Consider the following 16,693-nt stretch of genomic DNA (forward strand, 5'->3'; position numbering starts at 1 on the left):
AACTTCAAGAACCAGAAAATCTCAGAAACGAGTGGAATATTTATCCAATATATTCCAAGTGAACATCATAAGAAAATATTTCAGAATAAATATATGCTTAAACCATAAATCCTGATGAATTACCACAAGAGATTTTCACAGAAAAGAGCTGCAAGAGGTGGGTTTTTTTTGCTATTGGCAAGACAAATCCACAGGATAGCTGCTAAGAAAGCAGTTGATAAAGGTCATACTTGAGCCTTCACAAACAAGAATTTCAATTAATGCCCTGGGAGTCAGCAATTAAATTTGCACATGACAGCTTTACAATATAGACTGGAGAACTGCATCAAACTACATACACTTCTGCGGCAATTGTTACAGTCAGGAGCTCAGTGTTTTGGTTTGTTTCAGAAAGTCGACGACCTTGTACAGAAAACAGGAAACGTTAAGGTGTTCCTGTCCTGGAAGACTCAACCGTTCCCTGTAAGCATATCCAGTAGATGGATGCCCAGCCCATACCAGACATTAACTTAAAAGCATCCCTCAAGAGAGACATTAGAAATTTGAGATAACACTAGAAAAGACTCTTCAGTTAGAGCAAACTGAAGCATCTGGTAACAGTTCAAACCTAAAACCTAAACCTAAAGGCATCTCAACTGCCAAGGCATAAGCCAGCTTCATATTTTTTGCACAAGCAGCATAAGACAGAGCCAGTCCCCTAACAAGGGATAGATGTAGCAGACTCAGTCTCACTGTCCTTTTTCAGATTTATCCTAAACCACGACAAAATAACAAATGCAGCAAGCAAAACGAGATCTGAACCAAGGCGAGTAAAACCAGGCACTGCCAGGACAAATTGCTCTACTGCTTGCTAATCTGTCACAACATTTCCACTACAGCACTCGTAGCCAGCTTGTCCTGACACTGGAAGTGACAGGCTAAAATCTGAAAAACCCAAGATGTACTTACTCAGTATACTCAGAGCACCAAACAAGGCAGAGCTTCAGGGTGCTGCAGGAGTACACAAGGCCTATGGCACTTCACTATAGTGTAGAATAGGAAACAGGTATCTAAGGTTAGGGATAAACTAATTGGTAATTAGGCTTGAGGAATCTTATTTGTTCACTCCTTGCACAGCTGAGGATGCAGATTACCCACCAGTAATTGAGTGACAGCCCCTCTGCATTGACTCTTCAGTGAGTGCTGTGGCTTGTCCAGCTGTGGAAACACCACACCATGCTTCTGCTCTGCGATACACCTAACCTTTAACATCTTCACACAGCTTCAGGTGCTCCCCTGTTCCTTTTGATTTCAAAACTTAGCTGTGCTAAAAAAAGGCATCTTTGATTTTTCTGATGCTTAGCTCAGTTTTTAATCATGCCATGCATTCTCACATCTCTCGATTCTCTGACCTTTGTTTCTGCTTGCTCCTATTCTTCCTTGAAGGTGCTCTAGGGATCTCTGGGGCCTGAGACCTGTTGTGCAATATGAGTCCTACACACTCCTTAAAAGCTAGTTCTACCCTGGAAGCAGTAGTGTGAACAGGCTAGTTCACTGTCCAAGTCCATGCAGACATGGTTCTCCTCTCTGAGTTCCAGTTGAACAACTTCCAACCATTTTTCCAGACTGAGGCATTAATAATTCACTTAACATAAACTGGTGAAGAATCTACACTCATTGAATAGTGTAGATTGCACTTGCAGACTTGAACACATATGGAAGGTGACCTACAGGTAGTAGTAAACTAAACAGATGGCCCTTCCTGAGGGATTGCATTGGTAACCTCAAAGTAGACTGGTGCTGTAATCACACTATCCTTATAAATATTGGTATTGCATTGTAATTATTTTAGCAAAAAAGTGAGTTACAAGACTAGTATTTTTGCCAGTAACTGTATGGAAATAAGAGATCATCTGCCACTACTCAGCAAGGACATTACAAACTGAAGTGCACAGCACCCTTGTTCCTTCCGCCGTACTTGAACAGATTGCAGTCATTGTTAACACAACTGTGAACACTGACACAGGAGTAAGAACTAATACTGACCGGGAAAGAACTGACATATTAAAGCATGCCCGTAAAGCAGAGGAGCCTGGGAACACCATATTTTGGTTTTGCCAATTCTTTGTTTATCAGCAATTTTCTGGCATGCAGTACATTCCAGGAATATAGAAGTGCTTGTGATCTTTAAGAAGAAGGGAAACAGACCCAGGGAAATGACAAATGTTCAGTTTACCTCAGGTTATTTCAAAAACATGCGAACAAATTACACCTTCTTGTCTGAGTGAATAGAATAATGGCTACCTAAGTAACAGTCAAGGATTTGCCAAGAAGAAATTGTGTCTGACCTGGATATTAGAAAGAAACCTGACCTGTTTTCTTTCCAATATCAGGTATTAGGGTGGTACACATCATGTATCTTGACTCAAACAACTGTATCCGATGCTACATAAAAGCTGGGAGAACGCAGTCTAAATAAAACCACTGTAAGATAGAGGGAAATTGTACTCAAAGAGTAATCAATTGTTCCCTGTCAGAGCGAAAAGAACTATTGTATTAGATTCCAAAAAGTAAGTAAAGGTCAGTATCATATGGCATTTTCATAAATGATTTACAATAATTAGAGAGCATGTTTATTAAATTCGCAGATGACATCTGGCTGGAAAACGCTGCCAACTTGTTAGGGGATAGAGTTAACACACATAGCAAAATTAGAGAAATGCCCTAAGGGGGAGAAAACCTGTTAGACATCAACTTCTGACACTTGGGTAGGAAAAAACAATATGAGACAGGGAAAAAGCGGGCTAAGTAACAGGTCTAAGATCAAATCTGACAAATAGTAGACAAAGAAGGGTGGAAGGCAGAAAAGAGAAATTGCGATTGCAATCTGCACACATTACCAACATGAAGCTGTGACGGCAAAAGGGTCATATTATGATGTGCAACCATGAACAGAGCTTGCAAATTGGATGAAAAAAAAAAAATCCTACTACTGCCTGCTCTTGGTTTTTGGTAAGACCGTAGTCTGACTTGCCATGTCTAGTTTTTCTAGACAGATCTAGTCCACTTAGTGAGAGTTCAGGAAAGAGTGAGAAAAATGACGAGCACATTAGAAATAAGGGAAGACTGCGGGAGCTGGGGTTGTCTAATGCACTGAAGAAAAGACTAAGTGGAGGTTCGGACAACACACTTTGCATATATAAAAGTTAGCTGCCATAAGTAAGAAAACAAACAGTTCTCCACACGAGTGGTGGTCATGGAGCAGTGGACATTACATTCCTCAAAGGGAATTCCCTTTGAGTATTAGGGCTTTCTAGCAGGACAGGTAGTTAGAAGCTGGTAAGTTTGCCTAAAAATGTTGTGAAACCTACTTACTTAATTTATTTTTTTAAAGAAACAGGTTAGGCGAGAACTGTCAGAAGTTATTTACACCATTTGGGTACAATAATGGGTAGTTTTAGCATGATGCCTCCATGTAATAACTATTGCCATACAACATTTTTAAGATTTGAATATGCTAAACAGAAAAGAAAAGTAAGTATTCAGAAAATGCCCAAAGTTATTTGGAAACAAACTTTCAACTTAGCTCATACTGCAACACAGAAATATATTGCTTACGTGCAACTGAAATAAAAAACCTGAACGTCCCCAAGTATTCGTATCATGGTCCTGATTTCTAGTTCCTTCAACTAAACAAACAGTTTAGCAGAAAATACAATTAATTTATTTTACAGCACTATTTTTTTTATTTCCTTCAAAATTCTGAAGTGATTGGAAGATAATGTTCTTATGTAAACTGATTACTTTAAAGAATAATGCTTCTAAATAAAAAAATGCTTCACATGTTCATGTGTATCAGTTCCATAAGGAATATTCCAAGACATATTTTATATTCAAGTCAGTAAGACAGAATGTTACAATAAAACAAATCAGCTTGCAAATACATACAGTATTACAGACTAAGAATTAAAATGCCTTTATCCACCAGTGAACTGCAATTTATGATGACATGAAGTTTAGTACCTGAACCAGAAAAAAGAATAATTAGTAACTATAAAATCATTTAGCTTTATTTAATAAAATCCTTTTCTATTCTTCTGTTCTAAGAAATGCAGAAACAAACATTTTCAGATATTCTTTCATGCCAAATGGGGACATTTAGCAAGGGCTTTCTTTTTCACTTGCCTGAAGCAAGTTAGGGTAAATTTTGGGCATATGTTTTGAAAATTATTACGTATTGTCATATACGAATATTGTCTTTCTGATTCTGTTAAACAGTAGCACCATCTACTGGTCCAGAAGATTCTTTCAAACTTTAGAAAAAGCCGTGGAGAGTGATCCAGTCAAAATGATGCAAAATGCTACCGAGAGTAACACGTAGTTTTTCAGTCCCTGGATAGACAAAGGGAGAGAAAAAGAAAAGTATCATGTTGTCATAATAGATATTGCTTCACAAAAAAAAAAGTAAAATAACTATAGTTTTATTTTATATCAAAATTAATAAATCTATTACATGAAATGGTAAATTTTATATCATTTTATTTCAGATGTTTGTAACATTTGCTATTCAAAACAGCTTATTACCAGTAATCTATGATGCCATACACTTAGTAAATTATTCTCGAAATTAATTCGGCAATTTTTAAAAGTATTTTTAAAGGCCTTTGCCTATGTTCAGAGTATTTTTAAGCAGTAAGCACTTATGCAGAGACTATTCTAAAATATACAAAAAGGATAGAGGATTTGGTGAGTCACAAAATTTGGATAATGAACATGATGCTCTTCTAGTGTGGTGCAACATTAATCTGCAGTGGGAGAGAGGGAACTAGTTCCTGATACAAGGACGCCTAATGCATTTTATGCAGTCACCAAAAATATTGGGAAAGATGATCTCTAATGCTAAATTAGGTACCTATGGATCCTGGACATATTAGCTAAGGGAACCTGAGGATTACACTGCTAGCGTTAAATGCTTCAGATTTCCACCAGAAAAATAATTTCTGCCACATACGTTAACATCCAGTAGAGTAAATTATGCTGTTCTAGGCAACCACTGCCATACCAGTTTAGGATCTCTACACTGCACTGCAATTAGAAAGGCCAACTAACCTCCGTCTCATTTTTCGGTCCTTTCGTGAACTTGACCCTAAAAGTCTAATCCACTTGTCTACGTGATTATTAGGACAACTGCTTGTTCCCCTGCCCAACTGAAAGAACTGGCTCAAATAAAGACTGTTCTTGGGCTGTGCCTGGCCCTGCTACAGGCTGCATTTATACCCTCTGCTGCTCATAAAGTTACGGAATTCAAACCTTCACTCCTGTAAAACTTGTTCAGTTCTTCATCTTTCTTGGAAAACTTAGTATTGCATGATATGACTTTCAGCTTCACAACACAATACTTGTAAGGAGGAGAAATGTAAGAGATACAGCTGTGTAACAAGTCATGCTCTTCCTAGAGCCAGCGATGAGCAAGAGAGACAAGGTAAGAGACTTAATAAGGTTACCTTGATTTCCTTAAATACAAAGACTCCCCACATTGCAGCAACAAGGCCAGGACCCTAAAGAATAAGATTCATTTGTACATTACAGCATTTCATTAAAACGTTCCACCTTCTCATTACTGTTCTCCGGGTGGCTGAATTTCGTCTGGGTAACAAATGTAGGCATTTCCATTCTGTGTAATTACAGCACTTATGGCAGAAGCAAAAACATAATGGAAATCTTTACAAAGTAGAATCATAGAATGGTTTGGGTTGGAAGGGGACCTTAAGTAAGACACAATAAAACCTTCAAGAAGGGCTAAAAAGGCAAGAGCCTTTTTTTTCAGAGAAGGAAAAATTTCTTTCTAAATTACACTCTGGAGTCTGCACTGGCTGTTACACGTTCTTTTAGTAGGCTTCAAATAACACGCCGCACTTCAGTCCAAACTACAGTCCAAACTACAGTCCACAATGTTACCACATTTCAGAGGACTATTCAGGTTTACTGGCAGCTAACATGGAAATTCCTAACATTTCCTTTATTAGCATGACTAACTAGTTGGACAAAGTTTTTATCTCTCAGTATGGTATCTAGAGATGGAATACAAATGTATTTCCTGTATAGCAGGCATCTGGACAAAGCAGAAAGCCAGCCGGATCAACAGGTCAGGAAAACTACTGATTATCTGTGATGTGGTCGTACAGATTTCCTAGCTAACAGCGAGCAGTGACACACACTGATAATTTCCAGGCACTCCCAGTAATACCGTTTTTCCCCTGTGGGAGCAATGATCTGAATTTTCACGACTGATGAGAAAATATTATCTGAGTATGAAGTGAAAATTGGCCCTGTTAATGCTTCCCATTAGAGCTGCTCTCTCAAACACTTGACAGATGTTTGGACAGTGATCTTCCTCTCTCCATCTTCAGCACAGCTGATAGGACATAGATTTAGTCTAGCAGGAAACAGTGTCTCACGCTGAATGTATTTGTGGGTGCTGTTTCCCAGTGAAATTGCCAACTATTATTTGAATAATAGCTAAGGTGTTATTTCACTTTCTAGATAATGTACGCTGCGAGAGGAATGCATTTTAAAAATGAAGCAAATTGTTAAAGTGATGTGATGAATAGCTGTCTGAAATTCTCTCTAGGATGAAGTAAAGTAGCAGTTCCGAACCTGTGGTCCAGATAAGCAGCTTCTCATCAGTGCTGTCCTTAAATTTTTCATTTTGTGATTTTATATCCTTGCCCTTTAGGCACACTGATAACTAAGTTACTAAAGCTGCTTTCCATTAATCCTTCAATTTCTAATTAGAATGATCCCAAGTCTTTCTTTTCATTGTGTTCTGCGGTTTATTCTGATTTACTGTATCTTGAGGCAAAGCTTAAACTCTATTAACATTGTTTTATAAGTTTACTTCCAAAATACAGCTGTTCAGCAAAACTTTGTTTTTGATATTTATGAACTCTCATTTGCCACAAGTCATCCACCTTTGCAGCACCATCTAGTAGATTGGCAAGACAGTAAAGGCAAAGTTTATCTTTACCTAGTGATGGAATTTATGCAGCTTCTGGAAATTAACAGTGCTTTCAAGGTACAGTATCATAAATAGGAATAAAACAGACAAAATGAGCCAACCTATTTTTCCCTCATTTGCATAAGAACATTATTTTCAGCAATATATAATCTGCTCTGTGTGTTCAAGAAATGTAAAAGGAAAAAATATCTGACTTAATTAAGCAAAATGTCTGCTAGAGGATGAAAATCACAAATGAAAACATCCAGAACAAAATGTACTTGCTGGGATGAAAGCAAAAAATGTTTCTTCTTTTAATAATTTCAGTTTACCATTTAATATTGATATAGTTCTGGTTACAGACCTCTGGCTTTTACATAACCTAAAGATTCACACTTTCAATTTTTCTGGTTTTTCAGGCTTAGCATTGACCAAGATGATGCTTATCACAGTCCTGTATGTTGCTAAAAAAACCCAAAGGCTAGCACAGACAAGCAGAAGAATAGGTAATGTATATCTTGATTACAATGCTCTAGACACATCATAATTTCAGCTTAATTTCACAAATGGGGGATTTTAGATTCTAGTCACAGATTTTGTTTATTTATTTATATACTTACTGCAGTAATTATTGGAAAGCTGACCACAGCACTGAGATAGTGATTGGCTATGAACCAGCAGCAATTGGCTATTGCCCAAAGCACACCAGAAACAAATCCTAGAAAAATAAATCCCAATCAAAAATATATACAGCAAGGTATAGACAGCAATTTGTGGAACATTTGTATTTATAGCATAATACAGAAACTGTACGTATGTATCTTAGTATGTTGATCACTTTAACAAGCTGTCTCTGATAATCTAAACTAAAGCTCAAGGGATAAAATCAGCTACTCCAGTTAAAGTACTACATTAATTAAAATTCACAATTTTCTGAGCAATATGGTCTCCGCTATGGCAGAGTCAGTTTTTGAAAATCCGCTGTATGCAATGACATTTTGTTCTAATTTCAGATTACAACAGAATTTATCATTGTTTCCTAACCTTGATTAGTTAATCTAATAGGAATGATCTTTCAAAAGAGACAAAAATTCAAATGAAGAGACTTGAAAGGCAAACTACAATTCCAACATATATCTTGAACTAATCTCTGCAAAACGGTCAAAAGAAGTAACTGAAATTAATTGCTGATTTAAAAAACAGTCATACCTGGCAATATAGCTTGGGGATAAACGTTAGGTTTATTTTTCCTGACTGCACAGTAAATCAAAAAGTAGACGGTACTTGTAAGAAATATTCCACTGAAGTGTGCAAAAACATAATCTAAATCTGAAAGAGAAATTACAAAATTATATTAGTCTAAATCATTGGTTATTAATTTTAAATAAATTTATTTCACTGGTAGCATTCACATAGACAAAACCACATAAGGTGCTACTGCTAACAACTCAAATTCAATTGTGACTGTGATGAACACAGCTGCCAGTGTGACTGAGGACAGATGTGGTCAATCACACACATAGTAGACATGAACTAACCGCTGCATTGACCCTACAATTTATCACATGCTTTTATGCATTTTTGTGAGTTGTCGGAACTCTATTAGTCAAACTACTGAATTAATTCGCTAAAAACTTAAAAAAATCCTCAAGTGAGGCTACAAAACGGGGGTGAGGATTTCACATAATTACACCCTCTCCTGATCATCTACATTTGTATTCCTGTATATAGCCTTGTTTCTCTTCTGTACATTTAAGGGCAAGACAATTGCACATACTGTGTAAGCTAAACACGACACAGTTTTGTCCTTTTTTTTTATCTTGAAGAACGTATGAGAATTTTCATCACTATAATGATTAACAATAAATACTTTATGGGCTTGGTATGTGCTAACGAGAGTATTTCCAACACGGCAAAGCAGAAGCATGTAGCAAAGTAATTTCTGTCTCCTTGGAGTTGTAAATCCTCAACAGGAAAGGCAGTTACAGTAATGATAACATCTGTTTTGTCTAGCTGGGGAATATATCAGTTGTCGTAGTCAAGAGAAATCGTATATGACATAACAAACAATTTCTTAATGGCAACATTATGCAGTCTCAGCAATACCTTGCTCTTAAGCTGCTGCTAGTATTACCTGATAGACCGTATGCTAAATCTTAAGGAAGATGTTTCTGGGGAAATGTTTGAAATAGGCAATTAGGCTTATGTTAAAAGGTTTCAGTTTAAAAAACTACAAGGTTTTAATTATTTACGTTGTGATACATCTCTTCTGCTCATCAATTATGATTGACATTCTCCTTTTCCTTTACTGGTGTACTAATTTGGCAATTGGTACAGCTTGTGCACATTTTTACCTCATGTTCCAGACATACATACTTTCTATTTTGAGTGTGCTAGCTATGTTTCAGAAGGCACTAAATATATGAGTTACGTACAGTATTCTCTGGGCTGTTTCTCGCTGCTCTTTTAATGGTGCAATTCACCTCTGGGAAAAAGGGAGTGCTACTACTGTGATTACAACACGTAACACAGTGCAGAAATGCTAAGTTGTCATGGGATATTTCCAGGCATATCAAGAATTTTACTCTGTGCCTTTACAAAAGCAGGACACCACAATAAACTGATGCAATAAAGCAGAGGCGACCTATTAGCCTTTACCAAATTGACTTGCTCCTGTGTATATAGTTTCATTTCTTCTTCCATGGTCCTTGATGTAAAGCACTGGTACAAAACTGGAACCGTAGAGTATTCCAGCTACTACAGCCAGGCTACAACCTCTTTAAAAAGTGAAAAGTCAGAGAAAATAGCCTTGTGTTAATTAGGGAAGTAGACAATACACTTAAGACAAGTCCAGTATTGCAGTTAAAGACTGTATATCAAATGAAAGTTGCTAGCAACACTGAAAATAATACATTTTAGCACATTTTTATTTTCTAATGTAGAAATGGTTCAGTTCAGTAAATTAATTTTTCTATACTTTGTGGCCAAGTAACACAGGCAATTCCTGCCCCAAGAGCCTGCAGTCTAGATTAATGACAAGAGACATCAACTAACTAGGATTTCCTAAAAGCAGAGCTAGGAGAAAACCAACAAAAATATAGTTTAAATGCTCCCAGCTTCACTGTTGCAGTCTATATATTTTTTGTAACTATTACCAGGTTCATTGCCTCCACGGTCCCCTTCTCCACTTCCAGATCCTTGTGTCCTTTGCTGTCTACACTCCACACACTGGCCCCTCGCTAGCTACTGCTTCTACCTTAGAGCACTTCTGTTCTCTCCTTACTATACTGCCATGCGTTTCCCAGATGTATTCACTTGGAAACCACACCTGGAAGCATGCTATTAGCACAGGGTGCTTCTATGCCGGAGTGCTAATCAACCAGGTAATAAAAAAACAGCTCTGTAATTACTTACTTGCTATAGCTATTTACTTTGCAAATGTTGTTCTTTTGTAGTAGTAAATAATAATTAATTGTAAGGTAAAGCACAGTAAACGGTGTGAAGGAAACAATCCAATCAGTTGAGCAGCTATTTGTATACAGATACGCACATTATACTAGTACTTTAAAAATTGTTATTAGTGCATGACTGTGCTAGGAAAACCACAGGACACGGATTCTGCTCTTACACTGTGTCCAGCTTCTTTCTCTGGCTACTTAGCCTGCATAGTAAAAGAACTGTTAATAACTTACATGAGTCTCTTTTTTGCTGGAGAAAGTCTGTTCACCCATGAGTCATCAGAGGTATCTTCAGAAACATTAATAGACTGTAAAAAACCAAGAGTTTTCACTCAAGTTTAGTTGGTTTAGTTTTAGGGTTTAAATCTCAAACATTGTATTAAACAGAATGTTTTTGCTCTAAGAAAAAACAACTAAAATGGAAGGAGAAACAGAAGGAATTTACAGAAATATTTTGTAAAAGGAGAAAGAGATATTTTTTAATATAAAACTAATAATTGGATCCACCTACCTGAAAGTTTACAGGTACGAGTTCAGATATGGAATTTGGGTTTAGTACATAAGAGAGCACTCACTAGTATTTTTTTTTAACCTGCATGCAGGGAGATCTGACTTTCAAAACTCATCCTTCCCTAAATTTGTTGTATGAAATAATATATAGATTGTATTTATCATGTGCTTTTGCGTTTTTGTTGATAGCTCTGGTGTTACTATCAGAACATTAGGACTATTTGCAAACGGAAATTAAAACCCCTGTCTGCTGCCCAAAGAAATTGCAGCATCCCTTTATTCTAATCCTGCAACCAGATTCTGTCTGTCTTCTGTGATTTGCTCTGGAAGACTGGACCCTTTAGCGAGCATTGAGAACAGCTAGAAAACTCTGAGAGGCTCTCTGTTCAGGTAGCAACTGAGTTTTGATGCATCACTGACCTACAAGAGTAAGGTACAACGGCAGTAGGAGCCTATTTTTGTCCCGCTTTTGTTGCATAGTTTGGGGTCCCAAAAGAGCGACAGCCAGTATGGCACTGCTCCTTGACCTCTGACCTGTGCCACAGCTGATGCTGAGAATCTGTGACTCTTGACAGTCTCTTAGTTCTGTAATTTGGCAAAAATCTGATGGGTAAGAGTTATACACCCTGTTGCCTTTCATCCAAGCACCCTCCTAGTTTTATAGTTAAGTTTTAATTAAAATTGCTTCCTCTTCTCAGATAGGAAAGTAATACACTATCTTTTATTCAGCTTCTGTCATAAAGAAAAAGGAGTTTCTGTGCCATTTAAAGTTGACAATACAGAAAGAAAACTTGGGAAAACCTTTTCTGTTGCTCACATTCGACTAGATATACAAGATCCACACATTAAATACAATCAATACATATTTATGTGGTTTCACGTAGCCTACCACAAATCCTAGCAAATCTGGTTAACATTAAGCAAACCTTTTGGTTTTAAACGGATATGTACTTTTCACTGCTGTAAAATAACAACTGTAGAGTACTTACACTTTCTCTCAGTAAAGGTGTGCTTTCTAATGAAGATGAAGAACTCTGGACTTCAGGTTTTATAAAAAGAAATATGACAGCACTCAGAAAAGAAAAATACACCAATAAATACCATGTCAGCTCATAAGAACATAACATTTAGTGTCCAGAGACAAAAGTTATATTTGGGGGCATGTTACTTTATTTTCATTATTGCCCTAGAGTCACTTCACTGTATTTTAAAAATGCAATTGCTTTTAACAGACTTAACAAACAACTTAAGTGAAATTAAGTAAATAAGTTAGTCTTTGTATTGCTTTACAGATCTCCTATGTAACGGGATTGAAATGTCTCCTGTTTAAAGTGGGCAGTTACAACCACGTGCTAACAGCTGCTTTAGTTAACAGTGCCCTTTTGTACTAAACCACACCTACCATGGAACATCTGGATGAAAATTCTATATGGAACAACTTAAACCTGCAGAGAATTGGCTCTGTGCTCAAGTACAAACGTTAGTTTTTAGTCTGCTATCATTTGTGAATGAGGGAATATTGCTCCTACAGGGCCTCATGCCTATGTGGAAGGAGAAGGGGTACTGCCCAGCGGTGCTCCAGTGCACTAAGTGAATAAAATGAAGAAGAAAGAGTAATTTGTACCCCCAGCTCCAGTAAACCAGGTAAATACATGTAATCGGAACTGGCAGATTCTGGTTTTTATTTTTATGCAAGATATTTTAATGATTTAGGAATTCCTTCTCATAGTTGTAAACAAAATGTCTCCATTTGAAGAGTGATTCATATCTCCTGCTGAAGGAATAAGGATAGATATAAAAGGATGTCGGCTTCCTCCAGAGGGACTAGGCAAACATGCACAGGTTCCACACGGGAGGCTAAAATGAAATACATGCTTCTGAGCTCTGCAACAAGCTTTGCGCAGCTTGCCAGGAACACATGTTTGGTCAGGATCTTTTTCCCAGTTGATGATTCTCCATGATATCTCAGAAACAGGCAGGAAGCAGGTGGTGACCTGAATGAATTCATCAGGCAGGAATAGCAGTACTGTTGCTATTTTGTGAGTACCTCAGAAAATCACGTGCTACATGTAATGGCAGTAAGTAAAATGCTGCTGACTCTTAGGAAAGAGAAAGAGTGGAAACAAAATTCAAGAATCTAAGGCAGCAGCTTTCCACCAGCAATCAGGAATGGCTCCATCGCCTCCATGTTCTTAACACCCCTTTTTTCCTAAAGGCATTACATGCATCTGCTGCTCATAACGCTTATGGCAAACCTACTGCCCCTGGGATTTAGGGCCTCCTTTCTGTTCCTAGAAAGACCTTCCTGGCCACCCAGTCGGAAAGCAAGAACACTGTTATGTAACAAAGACCATCTCTCCTCTGTGTTTGGACCAAAATATGCATTCATACAAAAATAAACAAAAGTGGAAGTCCTTCTGAAGATCCCAAAGGAAGACATTGTTTGGGAGCTTTTGGAAGTGTGGCTTAAGAGTTACAAGAGAGAGAGCTATGAAGGACAAGAAGATTTTCGTGGAGTCTGAAGGATCTGGGAAGAGGTCCTGTGGCATCTTTTACAGTTAAGAGGAAGGATTTGTATCCCTGACTGAGTGAAGTCAGATCAGAAATCTCACAGATGTTTTCTCACCGAGAGTCTTGTAGTCAGTTTTTCTTCTCTCATAAACTTTGTGGGAAGTGAGCTATTTTAGCAGCCTGGCTAGAGAGACAATCAGTGCTTCACTGCTTTGCCTTGAACATGCCCACCATCATAAAAGTATATTTCTGTGTTTACAAATAACCATTTCACCTCTGTACCAGATGTCATGTATACTTCTCTTCTGAAATACAACACTGTCCGGCTAGGTATGGACACCTCATGAATTCTGTAGTAAATCAATTTGCAAAAAATACTTCAATATATTTGGCCTCTAGTTAGACTGTCCCTGTGGTTATTAAATAGATGATATTTTACATAACAGAAATTTATTCTAAGAATAATTTTCTACCTTAATAGTGAAAGTCCAGCTCCAAGATAATTTAAGATTGGTCTTGATACCTCTTCTGGGTCAATTCCAAACCAACCAAATCTGGAATATTTAAACAGTTTCACTTAGTTGCACTGACTGCATATAAATAGTTAAATTATAACCCAATCTTAGAAATATTTACTCATGTAAATAATTCTTCTTAAGTTTATATTTGCAATATTGGATTGGTGCTTCAGTTGGCTTGCAAAAAGCTATGTCTACTATGTTTAAACTGATTTAACTTACACTGATTTTTTTTAATCTGAGTATTTAAAAATTGAAGTTAATTTAAATTAATTTATCAGGCCTATGCTGTAGAAGGAAAAATACAGTGTACTAGTGTTACATTAACAAATACATTTTTAATTCACTCAATTATGTTAATGAACATCTCTGGGCATTCTTCTTCCCATTGAGGCAGAGGAAACACAAGATAAAATAATTAACCTGAGCACTTTCCACTGAGAGAGAAAAATATCTTATAAATGTGATAAATCCTCTTTACTGGTGATAGTGTTTCCACTGCAGTTATTAATGAAGACTTGGTAACATTAATTATGTATGACTTTAGACTTAAATGTACGTACCTTGAACTTGCCCAACCTGTCAGCAAATTAAAAGAAGCCCATATCAAAAGACCAAGAGCTAAGCCAACAGTTTTAACAATAGGAACAACTGTAACATTGCCTGAAACACACACACACACAAAAGAATTAAAATCAGTTAAAAAGTAGGTTGTGATCTTGTATATTTTTGCTTTAGATTCTGTGACTGTTCACAAAGCAAAGAAATTCTGGCAACTACGAGATGGTAGGCAACAGTGGTTTTAAAAATAAATACATTAAACACAGACTATTCCTCAATAACATTAAAAAAGTTATTTTTGGTGCCAATTTGCTGCTTATAAAATAAGCATAATAAAATAATATTTACTATAAGGGTACAGCTCCATTAATACTGAGACTTAAAAAAGTTAAATAATACCAAATAAATACTACCTTATATATGGAAAAGTTTTTATCACTCTTTTTTGTGAAGATTTAGGATTACATCGTGTTTCAAGAAATATAATCTCTTTATCCTTACCTGTAGCCCATACGAAACCCCCAACCATAGCCAGAGGCCAAAACCGGGGGCAATTCTGGATTAAATTGACCACCAAAGAGACTAGCCATATGGAGGCACAGAGAATCCACTGGAAGAACATGCCTATGGAAAAACCAAATGCACACAATAGACAAGTTGTAGAATACTGCATGTGTGAGTCTCTTAACATACTATGTTTTAGATAAAATAGTACAGAAAAAAAATGAGAGATGGCCACCTCCTTTGTGAATTTCAGAGAGTCATGTTACAATGTACTCAAAAGATGTATTTTAGGGTGGCAGATTTATTCTTCTAAGGATCTGGTATTTGACTATGTTCCATGTAAATCTGCAAATACAACAAGAACTTAGTACAGTAAAGTGATAAAATTCAAAGTAGGAAATAGAAGCAATTGTTTCATCTTACTGAGTCACCAGATAAAAGTATTCAAATTTCAATTTTTCATTTTTTTTAACGTTAGGTCCACAATTAAAAGGCAATAGTCCAAAGTTCAACAACTTTTACAGTACAAATAACACTGTATGTATTTGAGAATCTCCATAAGGTATTAGAAAGGACATTCACTTCCCATCATGAAATGCTCATGAAAAGCACATCATCACTGTTAAAGTGTACAACAACACATACACAGACTCTTCTAAAGATGTGCCACATCTTGAACCAATACATTATTGCTTTATACCCTAACAATAGCGAAGAAAATTAAAACATTCTCCATGGAGCAAGACTGTGATGATATTTATAACTCTAGTTCTGGAAACTTTCATATTTGCTGGCAAAATATTATTCCTACTAGCAAAAATACCAAAACCAACAAAAGAATATAAATAAGTTTACCATCACCAGTATCAAATTTCTTAACAGGCACAAAGTTTGTCCCAAACAGAAGGACAGCTACTGTGGAAGAGGTAAAGCCAATTGCTAGATCTGTTCCATTGCTGATGTTAAAGGCACTGTAAGCTTTCCCAGTGTTCATCTTTGTTCTGAAGTTGCCTCTTTTTGTGGAGTTGTCTTGCTGTGGGTCCTGACAGACTCTGAAATTAGAGAGCAGAATTAAACATGCGGAGTATTAAATAACAACCTAGTTCAGAAACCTGAGAATTAAAAGATCCTACTTTTCAATCTCTCAAAAGCTGGAAAGAACTGCAAAGTAAAATCCCATGAACAGCTGTCAGAAAACTTGAATAAACTGTAACTTAAGAACAGATGCACAAAAAAATCACTAGCGTGTTTCATACCCAACTTTGCAGGAAGGTGTCTGAAAACATACAACAACATGAACGAAGAGATGCTCTCACAGGTTATGAAGACTTGAACCTGTGAGGCCTCCAGGAAGCCCTGATGCTTTAGGGAGATGTTCTATCAGAATATTCCTTATTCCTGTAGCCAAACAGGGGTCACACTCGGGTGTGTAAAAAAGCAGGGCTTAGAAAAAGTCTTAATTGGCAGAAGAGGCTATAGAAATTTGCAGCCCCACTGCTTAGAACTCAGGAAAAGACGCAGAGATTCTATTGATGCCACAGTGGGATCAATATGGGATCATAAGGTAACCACAAAGATCGTTCTAGCTGATACAAAACGTGAATAAAGGTTCATTTTTCCTGTGGAGAACAAAGGGAGAATCTGCCACTAAAGTT

At 36.9% G+C, this 16,693-nt stretch overlaps 1 protein-coding gene across 1 annotated transcript; it reads right to left on the bottom strand.

Annotated features, from left to right (window-relative positions):
- Positions 1-4,287: 4,287 nt before the first annotated feature.
- On the bottom strand, positions 4,288-16,068 carry TMEM144 (transmembrane protein 144). The gene is made up of 11 exons (XM_009984654.2): positions 15,894-16,068; positions 15,036-15,158; positions 14,537-14,636; positions 13,929-14,009; positions 11,934-12,015; positions 10,669-10,742; positions 9,635-9,753; positions 8,186-8,305; positions 7,597-7,694; positions 5,484-5,537; positions 4,288-4,371 (listed from the first exon to the last, which is right to left on the bottom strand). Exons 1-11 carry the CDS (start codon positions 16,030-16,032, stop codon positions 4,288-4,290), a joined length of 1,074 nt encoding a protein of 357 aa, XP_009982956.1. The 5' UTR covers positions 16,033-16,068.
- Between the last annotated feature and the right edge of the window lie 625 nt (positions 16,069-16,693).

This window comes from Tauraco erythrolophus, chromosome 5, assembly GCF_009769465.1.
Source record: "Tauraco erythrolophus isolate bTauEry1 chromosome 5, bTauEry1.pri, whole genome shotgun sequence".
In the NCBI taxonomy this organism is placed as follows: Eukaryota; Metazoa; Chordata; class Aves; order Musophagiformes; family Musophagidae; genus Tauraco; species Tauraco erythrolophus.